Here is a 23417-nt window from a genome sequence, read left to right as displayed (position 1 = left end):
CCCACGGCATATGGAGGTTACCAGGCTAGGGGTCTAATCAGAGCTGTAGCTACCGGCCTACACCACAGCCACAGCAACGCGGGATCCAAGCCATGTCTGCGACCTACACCACAGCTCACGGCAACACCGGATCGTTAACCCACTGAGCAAGGACAGGGACCGAACCCGCAACCTCATGGTTCCTAGTCAGATTCGTTAACCACTGCGCCACGACGGGAACTCCGAGAGTTTCTTAAAATATAAACATTATGGAGACAATAATCTATACTGGTCAAAATGAACATGGGCAATTCTGTCACCATGCTAATTTGGAAAGTGACAGCTGGTGACTTCAGTAAGTGAGCAGCATAATGATATTAGCCTGGCTGGAACATCTCCAGTGTCAGGCTTAAATATTCCCAAGCATTGGCCAGACAATGAGACTAAGTGAGATCTTCTAAGAGTCTTAAAATGTGATTGCTGAAAGGTCAAGCTAGCAATTTTCCTCTTTTAATATTCAAAACCAGTCGTAAAATTGAAGGTGCTGATAGTGTATCTAGACTGGGGCGATCAGCAAAAGCCCTTTTGAAATTTTCAGCTGATAATGGGATTCAGGGCAGGTTTTACATTTCACAGGACTGCCACATATGCCTCAGAAAAGAATCAAAGCTGAATCTCTAAGTCCCTACTCTGCCACTATCATGCTGAGAGCTGATACTGGACAGGCTGATTGTCCCTGGACAAGTGACAATCTCTCTGTGCTTCGGGTCCTTCATCTGTAAAATAAGAGGTCTGGAAGCACAGTCTTTAAGGTCTCAGACAGCTCTGAAATTCTCTGAGTCTGTGAGGGGAAGTTACAAGATCATGAAGCTGAGTTTCAGCTGTGGCATGTGGATGGCATCACACAGTTTAATGTGGTATGTTATCGACAAATCCATTTAAGACAAGTCACAGCTACTTTCACTAGGCTGGTCAAGGAATCCTTTTCAGTGTCTCTCTGTTTGCTTTGGGGTCTTGTTAAGACACCTCAGAAACACTGTCTTAGACAATTTGCAAAGGGAGGAGTTAAAAACATCTTCCCACATCATGCTTCATTAAATCACCCTACAGGCATCCCATCACGCAACACCGTCAAGCCATCACGCAACACTGTCAAGCATCCATAGCTTCTAGGAAGCATGGGATGAGTTAAATAAAGGTCAACACATAAGATACAACAGTCTTCCATTTGCTGTGGTGCTATTTTACTTTCTAAGTCTTTTCCAGAGCACTTGAAATTCATGCTAACCTCACAGAAACTTTATTGAGATAAGTATCTGATCAAGAAAAAAGAAGCAGTTGAGTACTCTAGAAAATTCTTTGGAATAAAGACCAAGGAAGACACAAGGAAGGAGAACCCAAACACACAGATAGTAACAGGCATTCAGAGGGAGCTTACGGATCAAAGGCTGCCAGCAGGAAGTTTAGCAGGAGGCTGATGGACTGCTCCACCTGGATTTGGTGAGTTGTGGGCATCCTTTTGTTGAGCTGGTAAAAAATAGTAGAGAGCACAGCCTCCAGGCGGGCCACATTGAGCTCTATGTTTGGGTCCAGGTTGTTCAGAGCATTTTCCCGCAATGCTTCTATAACGTTCCAGATGTCCACCAGGTGCACTATGGAGAATGAAAGCAGAGTGAACACATCAGCCCAGAGTGCATAGAAAGATAAGTTCTTTATTTTACATGTACCATCCATCCTGTTTCATTGAGGTGCCTTGCACTGTTGGTGGGAGTTGACATCAGTAAAAGTACCTACGGCAGGATCTCAAAGAGAGAGTTATTACTAATCTTCATAAGGGGCTCTTGAAATACTTACCCTGTAAGGAATCTGAGGATCAAAGAAGTTAAGTGGCAAATGCACAAGTCCAAGGCAAGTTAATTGGCATTGGTATCCAAGTCTATCTGGCTTTTAAAAATACTGAGATATAATTGATATATGACATTGTGTAAGTTTCACAAGTTGACTTGATACTTCTTAATATTAATTTAATACATTCCTATATGGCAATTTGATTACCACCATAGTGTTAGTGAACACATCATGTCCCACAATTACCATTTCTTTTTTGTGGTGAGAACTTTTAAGATCTAGTTTCTTAGCAACCCTGAAGTATAGAGTACTTGTGACTAAAATTAACAAGTCTATCTGGCTTTAAAGTATTTTCCCACTTCATACACGGACCCCTGACAAAGAAAAGAGAAAACCAACACTTAAATGCTCAGGTTTGAAAAGTTATCAAAACTGCATTTGAGTATTAAAAGCATTCTCATTTATTTACATATTTTTATTGACTGATTTATTTTTCTTTTTAGGGCCATACTTGCAGTATATGGAAGTTCCCAGGCTAGGGCTCGAATTAGAGCTGCAGCTGCCTGCCTATGCCACAGCCTCAGCAACGTCGAATCCGAGCCGCATCTGCAAACTACACCTCCGCTTGTGGCAATGCCACATCCTGAACCCACTGAGAGAGGCCAGGGATTGAACCCACATCCTCACAGAGTCTATGTGGGGTTCTTAACTTGCTGAGCCTCAAGAGAACGCCACAGTCATGGTTACTTTCACATGGATAGTCAAGGAATCCATGTCTATTTCTTCCCTGTTCACCCTGAGGTCTTGTTATGACATGACCACAATCAAGACAATCAAGACAATGGACCTGCATATCACCCCCAAAGATCTCCTCATGCACCTTCTGATCCATCCTGCTCCCCATCCCCAGCAACCATAGATCTTCTGCTTTCCATCACGATTTTCTAGAATTTCATAAGGCTGGGATCACAAAATATGTACTCTTTTATTTTTTATTTTTTGGTCTATATCTTCTTTACTTAGTGTAACTATTTTAAGAATCATCTATGTTACTGCATGATAATAGTTTTTTTATTGCTAAATGGTATTCTGTTACATAGATACAGGTGGTTATCAACTCACCTGTTGACAGACAAATGCGTTGTTCTAGTTATTGGTTATTATGAATAAAGCTGCTATTAACAATCATGTACAAATGTTTGTGTAGACAGATACTTCCAGTTCTCTTGGGAAATACTTAGAAACAAAGTGGCTTGGTTGTATGATAGGTGTGTGTTTAATTATGAAAGTTCCAATGTGTTTTTCAAAGTACTCGTACTGTTTTACACTCCTATTAGATGCGTGAGGATTCCAGATTCTCTACATCTTCATAAAGTTTGAGGTTTTATTTGGTATTTGGAAAGAAATATGTTGTCTTTTTCAATGGAACATATACTTATAGTCTAGTTCTTGAGAACTGTACACTCCAACACACACTTTTCTACCAACGACTATCTCTTTGCTCACTTCTGATAAGTATTTGAAAACCAAAAACTAACACTTATTGAGCTCCCAGACTTGAAGCTGAAACTAGCACCAGACCTGGTGTCCAAAGACCTACATCCAAATCTGGCTCTTCTACCACAAGTGCATATCCTTTTAGCCTTGACTTAGAGCCTCACTTTCCTCATCTATAGAATGGGTATGGCATTCATTAAATGAAAAAATGCACGAAATCAAAAGTGGTAGTTCCTGGTACGTAAAGATAATACATTACACATGAACAAATGAATGTGAGCCATGCCTAAAGGAAAACTTTTGAGCAAATCTCTGATTGGAGCAGAGGAATACAAATCACTTTCCACCTGAATCACTTAAATATTTACTAGATTTGGATAAATTCAGATTTATGTGATTCCAAATTTGCAACTTTGTATATATATCACACAACAAGGGCATTATTTGTGTTTCTTTTTCTTTCTTTCTTTTTTTATTTTTATTTTTTTCATTATAGCTGGTTTACAGTGTTCTGTCAATTTTCTACTATACAGCATGGTGACCCAGTTACACATACAAGTATACATTCTTTTGTCTCACATTATCATGCTCCATCATAAGTGACTAGACATAGTTCCCAGTGCTATACAGCAGGATCTTATTGTCTATCCATTCCAAAGGCAATAGTCTTCATCTATTAACCCCAAATTCCCAATCCATCCCACTCCCTCCCCCTCTCTCTTGGCAACCACAAGTCTACTCTCCAAGTCCATGATTTTCTTTTCTGTGGAAAGGTTCATTTGTGCCATATACTATATTCCAGATATAAATGATACCATATGGTATTTGTCTTTCTCTTTCTGAATTACTCCACTCAGTATGAGAGTCTCTAGTTCCATCCATGTTGCTGCAAATGGCATTATTTTATTCTTTTTTTATGGCTGAGTAGTATTCTATTGTGTATATGTACATCTTCCTAATCCATTATTTGTGTTTCTTAATATAATTTATCTTCTTTTTTTTTCAATTTAGCAAGCAAGGAACTCTTAGGAAGATGGTATTACAAGTTGAATTTATTTATTAATTACAATTCTTGAGGAAATGAGTTGAGATTCCTATAATTATTCCCTATCTATTCAACCTACAAGTCCTCAGGATCCAGTCCTTGGGGATATGTCTGGGTGCAGGATACAAAAAGAGAAGTGATGGTGAGATCTGGCTCATTGTCTTGACTGGTATCTATGCCCAGGTAACCACAGGAAGCAGGCTACTGACCCATTGTGATCTGGATCCTGGTTATGGATCATGTGAAATAGGCATGGGAGCAGAGGAATATGGGTCATGAACTTGAGCACAGGAGGGAGATGGCTACAAGCCAAGAAAGAGAAGTGGTTGCTGGTGGAGGGAGATCATCCAGATACCGAGGTCTCTCCTGGTGAGAGCTTGTAGGGCATAAGGAGGCTCTTAGGATTCCCAGTAGTGGAATAATACAGGTCAGAATAATAGAGGTCCATCAGAATGGTCAACATGCCCACAGGGAGCTTCCTTAGGCATTTTAGCTTCTGCTTGTCCAGCCCTTCTCTTCCAAGCCCACTTTTTCTGGGGTTCCCTTCCTCAGTGGATGGCCCTACCCCCATCCCTCCTCCTGCTCCAGCCAGAATCTGGATTTCAGCCCTGGGTACTTCCATCTTACATGCCATCACTGACCGTGTCCTGTATCTCTATCTCCTGAATGTCACTTTAATGCCTCCATTTCCATGGACTCATATTCCCATTACCCAATTCCATCGCCTCTACTGTCACCAGCCTCTCTTACTTGTTGACTGAGTCAGTTCTTTTCTCTTTATTCTTCCTCCATTCCAATTCTTTCTATGCACTGTAGCCAGAGTGATAATTCTGAACTGTCCCTTGTATGCCGCTTGAAGTCCTTTAATAACTTCCCATTAATTTCAAACCCAAACTCTTCAACATGTCCTGCAAAGTTCTTTTTGATCTGGTCTTACTTCTTATCTACATTTCATCCCTCACCCACCACTTCTTCAAGGATGTCTTTCTAGATCCCTTGTCTCTAGGTTTTGTACCCCTCCTACCTGCACCTTAGAACCCTGTTCTGCCTCATCACAGCATTCAGTGGACTCTCTGTAGAGACCTGCTAGTCATCTGTTTCCCCATCTGTATCGTACATGCACAGGAAGAGATGGTCTGTCAGGACAACTGTTCACACACCAGCACTGTCAAGGGGACTCATATGCTATAGGAGCTTAATGAATATCTGTTGGCTAAGTGAGTGTATGACAAGGGAATGACAATAGTGAAACAGTCTTCTAAGGATGCATTTGATTGCTAAAGAGGCAATAAAGTATATTCACGAAGAATCACACAAGCCTTGGATTGAATCTTAGGGTCAATTGTCAGTCAAACTACTTGACTTCCCTTGATCTTCATCTTAGTAAAGGGGTGCTGATAACAGTGCCTACTCTCCAGGATGACTATGGAGGTTGAACACGATGGTGCCTGTAAAATGCTTGGAACAGGGCATGGAACACAGGAAATAATAAGAGCCTATTATCATAGACAAAACATCTAGAAATCATGAAAGTTATTAAAAATAAGTATGTTCCATATTTGTGCCTTTACACATTTAAGGTCTCAGAATAAGGAAAAATAAGATGTGAATTTTGGCTATGAGAATAGATAGCTTTAAAATGACTTCAAGAAAACAAAGTTTTCATACGTATGCACTGGGCATTGTGGTAGGTCCACAATGGCAAACCATATAGATGTGGTTCCTGCCTCAGGGGCTAATAGTCTGGTGGGGACATAGACAGGCCTAATACAGACATGGTGGTGAAGGGGCCAGAAGAATAAGATAAGGTGGAGAAGCACTGAAGCCATGATAGAGATTTTGGTCTTTACACTGAGTATGAAGACATGGGTTTTATTTTTATTTTTATGTTTATTTTTGGCTACACTCATGGCATATGGATGTTTCATTATGGCGATGCCAGATCCTTACCTACATGTGCTGGGCTGGGGATCAAACCCATGCTGCCATAGAGACAAAGCCAGATCCTTATCCCACTGCACCAGAGTGGGAACTCCCAAGACCTGGGTTTTAAATAGGAGAGTATAGGTAATGGAGCTTAAAATAGTATAGTATAGTATAGTATAAAATAGTATACTATACTTAAAATAAATAAGTATAAATAGTATACTATATAAATAGTATACTACACTTAAATAGTATACTATACTTAAAATAGTATAGTATAGGTAATGGAGCTTAAAAATATCATTTCTGACCATGAAGGAAGACAGGAACGGAAATGGAGCATGCATGTGGAAGTTGTTGGAGACTGTTGCTCCAGTCCAAGTAAGAGATAGTGGCATTTTTGCGTGGGGGTGGTACACAGGAAAACTGTAATCATGCACGTTATGTGTACTTATTTTCTAGGAGTGGCAGAATGGAAAGGCTACAGATTTTGCTGTCACAAAGGTTGAGGATCCACTGATAACTGTAAAACTGTAGGCAAGTTACTTCGCCTCTAATAACATTTTATTATTCCCTTTCTAGAAATGAGAAAACTAATACCACCCAGAGGGAGTGGTAGTAAAGATAAAAGAGAAAATGCATATACACATGCTGGCCACAGGGTTTGGCACATAATAGATGCTTTACAAATGAGAGCTATTAGTGTTAAAATAATTAAATACCTTCTGATCTGCAGCCATGTTATGGTGTTATTAATTTACAAGATTTATTATGAATTCAAACCTAAGGTTAAGCCCAGTCCTCCAAATTCAATAAACTAACATACAATTTTGAGTATATATTATATAGAAGATACAAAAGAAGTACAAACCACATCCTAGCCACAAAAACTTAATTAGTTCAGTTGTCATATATTCTGAGTTAGTGGATTTTGAATTAATTTCACTATATTTGATTATTAGAGACCTGGAAAGAAAGGCCTTCTTTCATAAAGATGTCTTGAGGAGTGTCCATTATGGCTCAGCAGAAATGAATCCAACTAGTATCCATGAGGATGTGGGTTCGAACCCTGGCCTTGCTCAGTGGGTTAAGGATCCAGCGTTACCGTGAGCTGTGGTGTAGGTCCCAGATGTGGCTTGGATCCTAAATTGCTGTGGCTATGGCATAGGCTGGCAGCTGCAGTTCTGATTGGACCCCTAGCCTGGGAACTTCCATATGCTGCAGAAGCGGCCTTAAAAAACAAACAGAAAAAGATTTCTTGGAAACTTTATTTCACTGGTAACTGCTTTGAGAGATGTGGGTGAGTAGAACACATTCCTGGGCAGCTGACTGGTCCCCCTACGGGCTATACTTATGACCTTGAGCAAGTCACTTCATGTCCTCAAGTTTCAGTTTCCTCATCTGTAAAATGTAGACAACAATAGTTTTTCTATCACAGGGTTATTGTGGAGAGCAAATGAAGTAATCCAGATAAAGACTTCACGCAGTGCTTAGCGTATAATAAGCACTCAATACCTGTTAATTATTACTGAAAAGATAAGTATCAGAAGCATTTTACCTAATTAAATTGGAACATTAAGAAATGTGCTAAGTTGACAGTCATTAGGAAGTTATTAATAGGTCTGTTTTAGAGGTCTGACAGTTGTATAAATATGTTACTGTTGAGCTATCAAATCATTTTAGAAAATAAGGAATTTATTTAGATCATGCAATGATGACTGTGTAACACTAGGTGGCACTGTGGACACTTTACTAAATATCCATCAAGCTTTAATTGTCCATCACAGAGCTCCTGATGTTATGCAAGCGTGATAAGAAGTAGGATTTCCTCATCCATATAACTGCATACATTTTATATTAATATACTAGATGAGGTATCAGCATGTATAATGAAATTATTTAGTTAACATTAACCATATCAAGAATAAACAAAATGCTTTTTAAAAGCAGTATTTAGTACTTCACAAACTCTGAAAAAGAATGTGTTATTTTCAGACACTTATTATTAATACCTCACAGTTTGCCTTTATAAATAAATGAAAATATACAAAGCTTCAATTTTGCCTAAATCCAGGCAATCTCAGGAAGAAAAGGGGGTGGGGGGGAGAAGAAGTGCTTCACATGGGTAGAGAAGAGTTTGCTTATCTGTTTGCTGATGTCCCACACTGTGTTAATAGGAGATAGACTCTTTAGTTCACACCTAGATATGATTTAAATCTAAGTATCTCTCAGACAAGGGCAAAAATGCCATACTTCTTTATACCTAGATAGAAATGACTGATGTCAAACACTTTATCAGTAGTAGGGGAATCAAATACATGGAGCAAAATATAGTAGATAGGGTGCAGAAAGGATAGGACAATCAAAAGACACTTCATGAAAGAGAGCTCCTCAAAATTCCCAAGCCCAGATTCTACCACTTGATTTCAAAATTTAGAACGGTGGGAAAGGGTTTTGACAAAACTCTCCATGTGATTCTGACGATCACTGACTTACAAACCTTCAGAAGGCTCTCAAAGGGCTTGCAGCTGGGAAAGGTCAATAACTAATTATCTTCCGCTGACTTCCCTTCAGTTATTTTGGAGTGGTGGTTCTTAACTGTGGTTGCACACTGGACTCACCTACAAGGTTGTAAAATAGTGCTCTGGTGATGCTGCTGCTCCTTGTCCAGGACCATACTTGGAGTTGCAAGGCATGACTAAGCTTGTTAGAAATGCAGACTCCCAGGTCCCCACCTCAGACCTAGAGAATCAGATTCTGCATTTTAACGACATCCCCACGCAGCTTGTATTCACATGAAAGTATGGGAAGTATTGCTTTAAAGCAGCAGTTCTCAGTCCTCTGGCATCACGACAGCCTCCTATGTTCCAATAGATTATGAGCTGTGTTACAAGAAGCTGGAAACTAGCAATTAACTTATGCAGTTTAAGAATAATTTATATAATTATGTAATACATATTTATGAACGGAAAAAGAACAAAGAATGTCTGTTACTCAACATCCAGTTTTACAAGGGTTAAGTTGAAACTGTAGTCAGCTACAGACAGTGTGCCCTGGGGGATGAAAAAATAGGATGAGGCATACCAAAACCAAAGACACTACCAAAAAAGAAAATTATAGGTCAATATCTTTGGTGAATATATATGCAAAAATTCTCAACAAAATTTTAACCAACCAAATCCAACAATACATAAAAAAGATCATACACCACGACCAGGTAGGATTCACCCCAAGTTCACAAGGATGATTTGACATATGCAAATTAATCAACATCATACACCACATTAACATAAGAAAAGTAAAAAACCACATGATCATCTCAATATATGCAGAAAAGGCACTTGACAAAATTCAATATTTATTCATGACAAAAACTCTTACCAAAGTGGGTACAGAGCGAACATATCTCAACATAACAAAAGCCATTTATGACAAACCAACAGCAAATATAATACTCAATGGAGAAAGCCTTCCCACCAAAATCTGAAACAAGAAAGGATGCCCACTCTCACCACTTTTGTTCAACATAGTATTGGAAATCCTGGTCACAGAAACAGACATTTCTCCAAAGAAGACATATGGATGGCTGTAAGCACATTAAGATATGCTCAACATTGCTAATTATCTGAGAAATGAAAATCAAAACTATAATGAGGTACCACTTCCTACCAGTCAGAATGGCCATCATTAATAAGTTTACAAATAATAGATGTTGGAGAGGGTGTGTAGAAAAGGGAACCCTCTTACACTGTTGGTGGGAATGTAAATTTGTACAACCACTATGGAAAACAGTATGGAGGTTCCTCAGAAAACTAAATATAGAACTACCATATGATCCAGCAATCTCACTCCTGGGCATATATCCAGGGAAAACTATAATTCAAAAAGAAACATGCACTCCTATGTTCATTGCAGCACTATTCACAATAGCTATGTAAAGGAAACGACCTAAATGTCCATTGACAGATGAATGAATTAAGAAGATATGGTACATTTAAAGAAGTTAGGCCTATTGAAAAAAAAAAAAAAAGAACATATGGTACATATATACTATGGAATACTACCCAGCCATAAAAAAGAATGAGATAATGCCATTTACAGCAACATGGATGGAAATAGAGATTATCATACTAAGTAAAGTAAGTTAGAAAAAGAAAAACAAACATCATATCATATCACCTATGTGTTGAATCTAAAATATGGCACAAATGAACCCATCTACAAAACAGAAACAGACTCACAGACAGAGAGCAGAATTTTGGTTGCTAAGGGGGAGGGGGGAGGAAATGGGATGGACTGGGAGTTTGGGGTTAGAAGATGCAAACTATTACATTTAAAATGGATAAACAATAAGGTTCTACTATAGCACAGGGAACTATAGCCAGTCTCCTGGGACAGACCATAATGAAAGAGAATATAAGAAAGGGAATATATATGTATGAAAAAAATTCGTAGAAAAAACAAACGAATGAAGAAAAACCAGGATGAGGCATTCAGTGCCGTGGATAAAGAGGCACCTAGATAGTTAAGATGCACATCTCAGGAAGAATTTCAGTGATCACGGATTCTTGCATCTTCCCATACATAGAAAAACACAAAAATTATTAATTTGATATATCTGTTCTTTGTGATTAGCAGCAATCTTTTATCAAGATGTATGCTTGAGGAGTTCCCGTCGTGGCGCAGTGGTTAACGAATCCGACTAGGAACCATGAGGTTGCGGGTTCGGTCCCTGCCCTTGCTCAGTGGGTTAACGATCTGACGTTGCCGTGAACTGTGGTGTAGGTTGCAGACACGGCTCGGATCCTGAGTTGCTGTGGCTTTGGCCTAGGCCGGTGGCTACAGCTCCGATTCAACCCCTAGCCTGGGAACCTCCATATGCCGCGGGAGCGGCCCAAGAAATAGCAACAACAACAACAACAAAACAACAACAAAAAAGACAAAAGACAAAAAAAAAAAAAAAAAAAGATGTATGCTTGACAGCATGTATTTCCCAGCCAAAAAATTTATATATATAATTAAGAGCTTCTCTCCTACCTCTTTGGATAAGTTCCCCAGAGTTTTCTCCCGGACTATAATCCTCAGTAAGACCCTGAATAAAACTTAAACTTACAAGTCTTAAGCTGTGTGTTTTCCTTTAGGTTGATACACTATTTCAGAAAGGTTAGAGATTTATAAGAAGGTCGCTCATTGCATTATGATGTGGTTTCTGAATTAGGACAAAGGAAATTGAAATTAGGCTGGGAATTGAACATAATCTGTCAATTTGCCACTGGAAATACATATGCCATTGGAATATGCATATATATCCTCTAGTTACAGATGGTGTGTGTGTGTGTGTGTGTGTGTGTGTTTGTGTGTGTGTGTGTGTGTATGCCCATGCACATACCTCTCAATCCCTCCTATCCTTGCCACCAATGTTTAAAGTGATGATAATTGTTATCTGAGGCTTTGTTATGACTTGTTTTTCCCACCTCTGAGATATGTGGGTAAAAGCAGGGAGAGTTCTGCTATTGATTCACTCATTAAATCCCTCTGCAAAAGAAATAACTTGTTTCTCCTAGAAACTCTTCCCTCCCTGAACCTAAGTTTCCTGACCTTCAGGAAAATTCTCAGCAGGAATTGTTTTTCCTGTTACCACATTCTTCAGAGTTTGAGAACCAAGTTCAGGAGGTATTTCTGACTAGTTTATGCTGTGGGTTTGGAGGGCCAAATTGGGTTCATTCACATAGCAGGTCTCTGAAATGTGTTTATGGGCTTGTAGAAAAGTTAATTATGGAGTCTTATTCTTTTAGTTGTCCAATAAATTCTGAGGCACTAAAACATGAACACACATATAAGCATTGCCTTTTTCTATGACAGCTCTCGAAGGGCAAATTTCATTCAGCATTCTGCATATGTAGTAGCTTTTAAGTAAAAATGCTTTTAAGCAGCTTCACGTATGGGTCAGGCCACCACAGGGGTGGGGTGTGCAGAGGTGGGAAGAGGAATGTATCCTCTTGTGAGTGCCAGGAACAATTTCAGGGTCTTCTTCAAAGTCATTACCCCAAGCCAATTAATGAGCCTTCTTTCTTAGCTTTTTAATTTCAGAGACTAAAACTTTGTTTACACCCTACATTTTTTCGGTCCTTATTATGCAGCGGTACTCTTCTGGGCTCTAGAATTAGTGTGAACTAATGCAGAACTTATGGGTGGTGATGAATAGAGATAGTTAGCAAGCAAGTGCATTAAACATGCAACAATAAGCTAATTTCTCTTATAGAGAAAAAATGGGCTTAAAGATAACAAACTTAGACCCAAGTATTTCTTCATTTGTACAATAATAATAATATTTACCTTTCTTATCGTATAGGTGTTCTGGGAACAACACAAATTGAAAACACTTAGTAAAATGTTAAGCATTACTCTTAATTTTGAGAGAAAACAGGCATTAAAATATAACTATTATATTCAGTTAGAATGATAAAAATCCCCTCCAAATTCTTTCAATTCTTTGCTCCACGCCATCAGTTACGAAGATATCTGTCCCTTAATACAAGCTTTCTTCCATAATTTCAGGTTTGTTTTCCTCTTAACTGATATGATAATGTTATAAAAATCCGTGAGAGATGGTACCACAGTGATAACTATTTTAGTTTACTTTCATATCAAATACTTACCTTGACATTTGGAGAGGATCAGCTCCTGAGAAAAAAAAATTCAGCACCTCACTATTTACCATACATCTGTTAACGTACAGGCATTAACATATGGAGAAAGACTGCCATATGTTTATACATAAAGAGGTGGGAAAGGAAGCAAGAAATGAGATTCCATAGTATTTCCAAAAGAAATTTAATCCAACTGGAAATTTTAAAGATTCTACAATATATTACATGTTTGATGTGATAGGTGATTTATCATACTATGAGAGTATGGCCATAAAAGAGCTTGTAGTTCCCAAGGGAAAGACACATTAAGAACGCCTAGCTGAAGCCCTGCATGAGACGCTATGTTATCAAAACCCCACATTCATAGAAGAGATTAAAAAAAAATACTGGAGGAGTTCCCACCGTGGCTCAGCGGATTAGGCACCTGACACTCTCTCTCTGAGTTCATGCATTTGATCCCAGGCCTCCCTCAGTGGGTTAAGGATCTAGTGTTGCAAAAGCTGTGGTGTTAGCTCACAGATGTGGCTAGGATCCAGTGTTGCCATGGCTGTGGTGTAGGCCTGAAGTTGCAACTCTGATTCAACCTCTGGCTCAAGAACTTCCATATGCTGCAGGTGTGGCTACAAAAAGAAAAAAAGAACTACTTGAGCTCAACATACAGGGATGCTATTGTGGGCTGGAGACTTTGGGAAGATTTAGGGGAGGAGGGATCACAGCAGGATACGAATATGTGGAGATGAGGCAAGGATGAGGGAGGAAGGAGATGGGAGGACCAGTGGCAGAGAGCAGTGAGTGAACATGGTGTCATGAGATCTTGTATTGACCTTGACTGAGCCAGTGGAGTTTGTGCTGGGGTTTACCAGAGAGCAGGGCTATAACCTTTTAACCTTTTCTATTGCCCATTATATAAGACTTCTCTAATTTTTCAGTGAGTAAATAGATTGAGAATTTGCATACTGCAAAGTTTAAGGCTTAGTTTCATTTTCCAACCACCATCTCTAATTCAGATCCCTAGCTACAGCCAACCAGCCCAGCAGTAAAAACCAGAGGTGATCTTCAGAGCAGAATCCTGGCCTCTGATTCCACAGGTCTGGAGTTTGGCCAAGGCATCCCTAAGCAGCTCCTTAGGTGATTTTGAAAGACAAGGAAGTTTGAGAGCCATTGCTATGGAGCATGACTTAAAGGATGGTGAGAGATAAGAGACAGGAAGAAGAGGAAATTGATAGTTATTTGAGTCAGAGGGATTTATTAAAAGGTACATGAGAATCCCAGGAACACTGTGGTCAAGAAAGCCACGTGAAAATTAGCCAGTTAAGATTTTTCAAGCAAATGACTTATTTTTATGCCATTATTCAGGCCTCTGATGGTGACAAAATAGTGTTTTAAAAACTATTAAACACTAGGGTTAGGGTGGGAGAACTCAGGTAAGTGGTATGCTTTGGCAGGGTCAACAGGTGTATTTTGTTGTGATTACACTGAAGATATTAGCCATAACTCACCTTAACAAAACTCTGAGTTCAGAAAGAAAATGTTAATAAAAGACAATTTTTAGACTTGATCTCCATTAGTGAGCCATGAAAATATGAATCTAAACAATAACTGAGTAGCTCATTAAATTATTTTATGCTTCCAAACTCAACATCTATCTTGCTCCCAACATATGCCTTCATCACTGAGATAGCTCTCTTTGTTGGGATCCTTGGAGAGATCATATCTTACAAACATAGCATGTTCATTTCACATTAATTTCCTGGTTAAAACAGATAATACCATAATGCTTCAGGAAAAGATCTACAACATATTTTTGGTGTAAAATCAAACTGAATATCATGCCAGTCCTCTAAGGCCCTGGCAGTACATCCACTGCCTATTAGGAAAAAGTATTCAGTTTTCCTTAAACTGTGTTTGTAGACTAGCATCATTATTCAAAATGAGGTCTAATAATTGTGGGCTCAATAGCTGCCATCCTATAAATTACGTTTAACTACATTCAATTGAACAGGCATTTATTAAGCCTATTATTTTTCAAAGTATTGTACCAAGGATTACTGTAAAAATAATAAGAGAAGGTAAATGAAAAGAAAGATCTGAACAGTAATTTCTCGCTGCCAGTGTTTAACTTTGTTCGAATGTATTTAATAACTTCAGAAGCAAGAGGCTCTATTATCTTATCTTCCCTCTGGATAGTCATTTTGATTTCATTGGATAACTCTGCATGAGCTTCTTCAACATGTCCTTAGTATGCTCTATATTCTAGTGCCCTCTTTTGGGCTTTTATTGCCTTCTACTTAGATTTTTACAGCAAGTCTCCTCACTCGTCTTCAGTGTCTGCCCTTTTCCATCTGTCCTAAGAAAGGTTATGCGACTCAGTCTGGGTCATGCCAGCTTCTGTTGCCAACTGGATAAACCAAGCTTTTAAACATGAAAAGCAAAATCTGGACTTGAGTCTCATCATCTTCACCCTCAGCTTCCACCAAGCTCCAATTTCTCCCAAGAGTCCTCTGCTCTAGCCAAGAGGGATGCCTTACAATCCTGGAACATGTCCTTGACCTTCTTGGAGGAGCCTTTACCCAGCCCACTCCCTTCACTGGCATAGTCTTCAGTCCAGGATCTTTCCAAGTGTCATGCACATGTGTGCCTCAAGGAAGCCTTTTCTGATACTTTCGGATAGAACTTCTCTCTCCTTTTTTGCTTCCAGACACCTTCACACATCTATTAGACCATGTATGACTCTGTATTTCCCAGGGTTTATTTTTTCATTTTTTATTTTTTATTTTTGCTTTTTAGGGCTGCACTTGCAGCATACAGAACTTTCCAGGCTAGAGGTTGAACTGGAGTTACACCTGTGGGCCTGTGCCACAGCTACAGCAATTCAGGATCTTAGTGGCATCTGTGACCTATCTGGCAACACTGGATCCCTAACCCAGTGAATGAGGCCAGGGATTGAACCCACATCTTCATGGATCCTAGATGGGTTTGTTACCGTTGAGCTATGACGGGAACTCCCTCCCACAGTTATCAATAGACAACTTACTCCTGCTACTTTTTAGATAAGCCCTTGATTGGATTTGAGGGGTGGGGAGGGTCTTGAAATGATGAAGCACATTTTATGATTAGGGTCACGTGTGCTTTGGGAGGAAGGGTCTGTGGCTTTCATCAGGTTCTCCCAAGGAGACATGGAGAGAAAAGTTAAACCACAGCACTAAACTATAAGCAACTTGAAGACATGGACCCTGCCCTATTCATCTTTGTATTCCTCTAGCTACTTGCATAATAGCTTGCTCAAACTGGGTGGATAATGCTTAGGGATGGAATAGGGTAGAGCACCTACTGTTGGTCAGACACTATATAAAATCCCTAAAAGCTTTCCTTTACTTCAATATTCTAAGAAAGCTCAGTGAGATTCCTTGAGCATGGTTTTTCACAGCACCTTTATCATTCTTTACATACTACGACTTGAGCAGATGGCCAGGGTCCTCAAGATGCCAAAGAAAGAGCACCCACAGGGCTGGCAACCATGAAGAATGGTCTTCTACTTTTTCTTCAGAGCGGTTGCTCTCATGACCCTGCATCATGTGCTTATCTGGCCAAGATGAACACTAACAGACAAAGTACACAGGGCCCTTGAAGAGTGGGTGAGCAGGTCAACTGGGAATTGTTACTTTTTCTGCACTCAGTCTGTACTGTTGAAATATATAATCCATTGTCATTGTACAATGAGACTAAACAATGGGATGGAAAATGAAAAATGCATTTCACGTATTCATTCAGAAAATAGCTGGCCTGGTCTCCTAGTTCATGGCAAATTATCTGGGGCATGGGCTAGCATCTGGGAAGAAGAGATCTCTAGACACTTAATCAACAGTACATATTATCTACAAGTATCTTGAGTGAGATCAAGAAATGGAAAGTGGTGACTCAGGTTAGATCCCCAGTCTGGCCCAGTGCATTAAGGATCTGGTGTTGCCACAGCTTTGGTGTAGGTCACAACTGTGGCTCAGATTTGATCCCTGGCCTGGGAACTTCCACATGCCATAGGTGAGGCCAACCCCCCCACCTCAAAACCAAAAAACCAAAACAGGAAGAATATCTTTTGTTAAAAAAGAAAAACCTTTTAAAAAGTCAGTAGAAAATACAGAGGAGGAAACCTCTAATGCAGAAAGCCAAGGTGCACAGTAGTGATGTTTCAGACATCTCTTTTGTGCCTTTTCCAAAACGTTGGCTCCACCTTTTTCTCCATCCTCTGCAGGAGTGATCATCACAACACAGACTTTGGTTCAGTGCAGCTGAACCAGACAGCACTCAGCCTCAAGCTCCTGCTGTGAACCTCTGACATCTCAGCACCGACACCAGAACCTGCCTAACATGCACACAGGTGGAACCCAGAGGCTTGGGGGCCTTGACTCCTCTGGCCTGCACTTGACCAATGCCAGATAGACTGGCTGGATCAATGCCTCCCCCTTTTCAGCTCTGGGGGAACAGTGCTGGGGTGCATTTCATGAGGTTCCTTAGAAGTACCTCCATCCTCCACTGGCCATTCTTTCTTGTTCTGCTCTGGGTTCATTCTCCAAATGAGCTGCTTCCACCCAAGTGTTGTCATGGCATCTGCTTTCTGGGGAAACACAGGCTAGTGCAATGGCTCTAATCAAGTCCCCACCCATCACTGATTGACAATAAAAGAAATGAGAAGACAATGATGATTATGACCATGTTCAAGGTAGATTCTGATACTGTTCAGACACACAAATTTCCCCCCACTTAACCTTCTTCATGATATATCATCCCTGTCTTATTCATTAGTGTTGAATTTGAAAGTTAAAATGAATTGTACTTACAATTGATCTTACATTGAAGTTCATTATTTTTTTCTGGGAAACTAAGCTAATTGAGGGCTGGTGCCATTATTATTAGCTTTGCAGCAGGCCTAGTGGTCCTCATGCTTGCCTCTTGATGGCAAGTCTTGACAGACATTGTAGGACAGTGACTCTGTTTACGATGGCATTTAGCGAATATTTGAAACTAAGAAGCTGAGTTCTCAGTTACATGATTTTATCTGGTGTTTTTCCAAGAGAAACCACTCAGCAACTCTTGCACCATGCTCTGCTCATCTGGAACAAACAGAACTTACAATTCCTGACAGAAAAGGAGATAAAGCAGAAGTCCTAGCCCAACACTTATGAAGGACTAAAAATAGCTACGAACTTAATCTATTTCAGTAGCTATACTTGGTTTCTTTTAAGCACCAAACTTACAAGTAATTTTTTTTTTCTTCAGAAAATGACACTTTGCTCAGGGGACAAATTGTTTAGACCTAAGTTTATTTTTGTAAAGTTTTCGAGTGCATCCATTATTTGATAGTCACAAAATCAGAAGCTTCGAACACACAGAATGCATAATGAAATTCTAAACTTGAAGTTGTTCTAATACTACATTCGTATACTAAGGAATATTACCACACGTTTCTCCTCTCCATGGTCTAGCATAATGCTTGAAACCCAATAAATCTCAGTCCTTATTTGTTGCATAAATGAATATATTCGCGATTGCTGAGAACAACAGCAACGCTTCACCATGGAGTGAATCAAGGTGGCAGCAGGAGGAACTTTCCTCAGGATCCCAGATGCGGTTATATGGGAGGGACAATTCTTCCATCCCTGTCCTTGTGAGTGAATGCCTTTTTGTTTTCTCTCAGTGTTCACCAGAGCCCGTGATCTTGGCAGCCAGGCTGTGGTGACAGTACCCTCTGGGATCCCCCTCATCATGCTGCTGATTGGCTCTGGGCAGGTCAGGCAGGCTCTCAGGAACATAGCTTGGCAGGACCTACTAATGGGAGGTCGCTGTACCTGCCTTTGGCCCCCAGTAGACAGAGTTAGGGATGCTTGAAAGGTGTTCCTTTGTCGCCCCTCAGTACACACTACTCTCTCCCAACTGACTGGGCCATCAAAGAAAATATTCTTTTCTAATTGGGAGAGTAAAAGTGGCAGGGCTTCCTGGCATAAGGCAGAAGCAGGGGGGAGGGAAGGAAGCTGATGGCTGTTACAGCCAGACACCTGGAAATAAGACTACAGGTGTCAGCTTAGTTCAGAGGTTGTATAAGCAGCGGGAGCTGCTTGGGCGGACAAAGCTTCCGGCAGTCTCCAAAACCAAAAATACTGACAAGAAAACAAAATACCAGCTTTTTTAATATCTTAAAAACAAAAGCAATGAAAGGGAAGAAGGAGCTTTAATTAAACCAAGAGCATAAGCGTTGGGGCTTAAAATCAGCTTAAAATCTCAGCCATTTAGTAGGTGTTTGCCCTGATTCAGGGGAGGCCTTTTAGCCATTGGTCCGGTGTACCCAGAGGGGAGCATGTTTCCATTGCCCTGGTGCTTTGGCGTCTTTAATGGGTTTGTTTATGTTCTGCTGCCACCACCAACTTGCCTGCAGGGAATTTGTGGGAACATTGTATCCTAGCGTGATTTACTCCTTATTCTAAACAAGTGTCTAGAATGATTCAACACTAGGAATGAAAATGTGTATCAAAAACATCTGGAATGATAGGAAGATACTTATGCTCCATGGGTTTGACATCTGTCACTTATTTTCCTAACTGAACCTTCCTGCTCTTCCTTCTAACTCCTTGAGTGGAGACAGCCCTTCTAGCATTCTCTTTTAAATACATCTCTTTGTGGGAGAGCTATTTCTTTTACCTGATGTTTTGTTTTTTTAATAATGATTTTAATTTTTTCCATTATAGCTAGTTTACAGTCTTCTGTCAATTTTCTACAGCATAGCAAGGTAACCCAGTCACACATACATGTATACATTCTTTTTTTCTCACATTATCATGCTCACCTTTCCACAGAAAAGAAAATCATGGATATATAGAGAACAGATTTGTGCTTGCCAAGAGGGAGGGAGAGGGGGAGGGAGTGGGATGGACTGGGAATTTGGGGTTAACAGTTGCCCGAGTTTTTACTTTAAACTTTTGGCACTGTGGTAGGCAGAATCCTAGGATGCCCTCTCTGCCCGCCCCCGCCCAAGTTCCTAGAATATGGAGAGCATACACCTTGTCCCAGTTTTTCAAACACTAATCCAGGTACTGCTGGGAGGAATTCTGCAGATATAATAAAGGTTCCAAATCAGTTGACTTTAAGATTATCTGGGTGGGCCTGACGTAATCACATGAGTCCTTTAAAAACAGAAAGTTTTTTCCTGGCTAGTCACAGAGGAAGCACTTAGAAAAACACATGGAGGAAACAGCAGACATTCAAACTCTGAACAGCCTGTGGGAGCCTTGTGGCAAGGAATGTGAGTGGCCCTGGGAGTTGTCCTCAGCTGACTATCAGCAAAAAATGACCTCAGTCCTTCAACCATAAAGAAATGAATTCTGGAGTTCCCATCATGGCTCAGCAGTAATGAACCTGACTTGTATCCATCAGAATGTGGGTTTGATCCCTGGCTTTGCTCAGTGGGTTAAGGATCTGGTGTTGCCATGAGATATAGGTGGGTATAGGTTGCATACATGGCTTGGATCCTGCATTGCTGTGGCTGTGGCATAGGCCAGAGGCTACAGCTCCTATTGGACCACCCTAGCCTGGGAACTTCCATATGCTGCAGGTGCATCCTTAAAAAAAAAGAAAAGAAAAGAAATGAATTCTGCCAACAGCAGTTCACTTAGAAGAGGGCCCAGAGCCCCAGATGAGAACCACAGACCCAGCCGGCACTTTGATGTCATGCATGAGACACTGAAGTGCAAATCCAGCCATGCTGGTTGGGTTTCTACCAGTGGAAACAGTGGGATAATAAATGTGTGTCGTTTTTAGCTGCTAAGTATGTGGACATTTGTTATGCAAGACAGAAAACTGATCCAGGCAGCCAGAAAACCACTTACTTAAAAATGAGGCAGAGATGAGGAGTATGCTAGGATGCTAGCCTGAAAGAACAATTAATGGGGTATTAACATCTGTTATTAAGAAACATGTAAAATCTACTCTGTAATATAGGGCTCGTCACTTGGGTGGTGAAGAATGAATCTAGTGGGACATATTTATTCATTCATAGAAGAATATTTACTTAGGACCTATTATATAGATAGCATTTGGATTCATTTTGCAGTGATAGAGAAACATTTAGGTAAACAGGTAACTGCATTTTTTTGCTTCACAAGAACTCCTGAAAGAATTTTCTATATGTTACAGACAAAAGCATGTGTTCTAAATTTAAATTATATCCAAATGAACTGTACTTTAAAAAATGTTTATTTACTAGGGGAAAGATATTTGAGAAATCTCAGAGGCAAACATATAATTTTTGCCTTTCTTTTCTTTTTCTTTTTGGTCTCTTTTTAGGGCCGCATCTGAGGCACGTGGAGGTTCCCAGGCTAAGGGTTCAATCAGAGCTGTAGCTGCTGGCCTACACTACAGCCACAGCAATGCCAGATCTGAGCCGAGTCTGCGACCTACACCACAGCTCATGGCAATGCTGGATCCTTAACCCGCTGAGCGAGGCCAGGGATTGACACTGTGTCCTCATGGATGCTAGTCAGATTCTTTTCTGCTGAGCCACGATGGGAACTCCTTCCTTTTCTTTTAAACAAACTTTTAATTCAGTTTTTTTTTCTTTTCTTTTTTTTTTTTTTGGCCATGCTTGTGGCATATGGAAGTTCCCAGCCAGGGATCAAATCCAAACCACAGCTGAGATCTACACCACAGCTGCAGCAATGCGGAATCCTTAACCCACTATGCCAGGCTGGGGACAGAACCCACACCTCAGCTGCAACCTGAGCCACTGCCAGACAATGCCAGTTCCTTAACCTGCTGCATCACAGTGGGAACTCCTTATTTCAACTTTAATTTATATGAGGGATAGAAAGAAAATTCAAGCTGTAACTAGAAGTAAAGATGGTGCAACATCAGCTGTGGATGTGGAGGAGCAGGTCATTTTGTCTCCTTACTGCTTTGTTCTCCTAATAAACAGGATGGATTAGTGATTTCTGATTGATTTCTCTTGCTGCCTTTTGTTGTTTATGAACTTAAGGCTGTGTTTCATTGATTCCAAAATACTTTCTAAAAAAAGATCTGCTGACATTGCAGGGTACTTGAGTCATTAACCATGTCAGTGCTGACTGAGGAAATAATGTTTAGCAGAAAAGGGTTATTTGTTCAAAACAAAGGCTGAGGGAGTTCCCCTCATGGCTCAGTGGTAGTGAACCCGACTAGTATCTATGAGACTCGGGTTTGATCCCTGGCCTCGCTCAATGGGTTAAGGATCTGGCATTGCTATGAGCTGTGGTGTAGGTTGCAAATGCGGCTTGGATCCTGCATTGCTGTGGCTGTGGTGTAGGCTGGCAGCTATAGCTCCTATTCGATCCCTAGCCTGGGAACTTCCATATGCCATAGGGGCGGCCCTAAAAAGACAAGGAAAAAAAAAAAAAAAGGCTGAGATCTTGGCATTTTCACACATGTTTATAAACCGAATCTAGAGTATTTATTTAATGGAAAGTTACCAGGACACCTGGAAGCTAAAGAGAAGGCTGTTGATTAGGAAGTTTTATCAGGAATGTTATTTTTATTCCCTATTCTGTCCCATTCCCTCTAGAAAATAAAATAGCCAACTTGCTGTTCCCCACTTTTATTTTTTGGCTGCTCCCATTGCATACAAAAGTTCCTGGTCCAGGGATTAAACCAATGTCACAGCAGCAACCAGAGCACAGCAGTGATAACACCAGATCCTTAACCCACAGACACCAGGGAACTCCCTTGTTCCCTAATTTTGAGAGGTATTCATTCCCTTATTCTGTCAGAGAATGTGCTAGTTGTGGCATGGAGAGGGAGGCCATGACTGAGTACAAAGATGAATGGTAAGAGGAGATGCAGATTAGGGAAATACAGCCTACAGAAAAAAGTTGAAGGAATGAAGAATCTTTTGCCTGAAAAAAATGGATGAACTTCCTTTTAAAAAAACCTGAATTACCATTGCTGTACAATATTATATACGTTACAGGTGTATGATACAGTGATCCATAGTTTTTAAAGGTTATAAAAAGTGGCTATATTCCCTGTGTGGTACAGCATATCCTTGTATCTTATTTTATACATAATAGTTTGTACCTCCTTTCCCTCCCTTCTTCCCTTTCCCCACTGGTAACCACTAGTCTATTCTCTGTATTGGTGAGTCTGCTGAAGATGGGCTTCCTATATATAACTCTCCTTTTCATCCTTCCTTCCTTTCTTTCTTTCCTTTCTTTTTAGGGCCGCACTTGTGGCACATGGAAGTTCCCAGGCTAGGGGTCGAAATGGAGCTTCAGCCACTGGCCTACATCACAGCCACAGCAACACTGGATCCTTAACCCACTGAGCAAGGCCAGAGATCGAACCCACGTCCTCTTTGATACTAGTCAGATTCGTTACCGCTGACCTACAAGTGGAACTCCCCAACTCTCCTTTTCTAGCAGAGGTTTATAAATGTTTTTTTTGTGTGTGTGCACCAG

At 40.4% G+C, this 23417-nt stretch overlaps 1 protein-coding gene across 37 annotated transcripts in view; it reads right to left on the bottom strand.

Moving 5' to 3' along the window:
* The window catches only part of DTNA (dystrobrevin alpha), a 420448-nt gene that overhangs the window by 101713 nt on the left and 295318 nt on the right, over positions 1–23417 (bottom strand). For all 37 annotated transcript variants that reach the window (XM_021096252.1, XM_021096230.1, XM_021096248.1 and 34 more), the window contains one exon: positions 1418–1631. In XM_021096252.1, coding sequence (XP_020951911.1) covers positions 1418–1631 — 214 coding nt within the window. The remainder of the gene's footprint in view (positions 1–1417; positions 1632–23417) is intronic.

Source organism: Sus scrofa, chromosome 6 (genome assembly GCF_000003025.6).
Source record: "Sus scrofa isolate TJ Tabasco breed Duroc chromosome 6, Sscrofa11.1, whole genome shotgun sequence".
In the NCBI taxonomy this organism is placed as follows: Eukaryota; Metazoa; Chordata; class Mammalia; order Artiodactyla; family Suidae; genus Sus; species Sus scrofa.
This window is presented reverse-complemented; position numbering and strand designations above follow the sequence as displayed.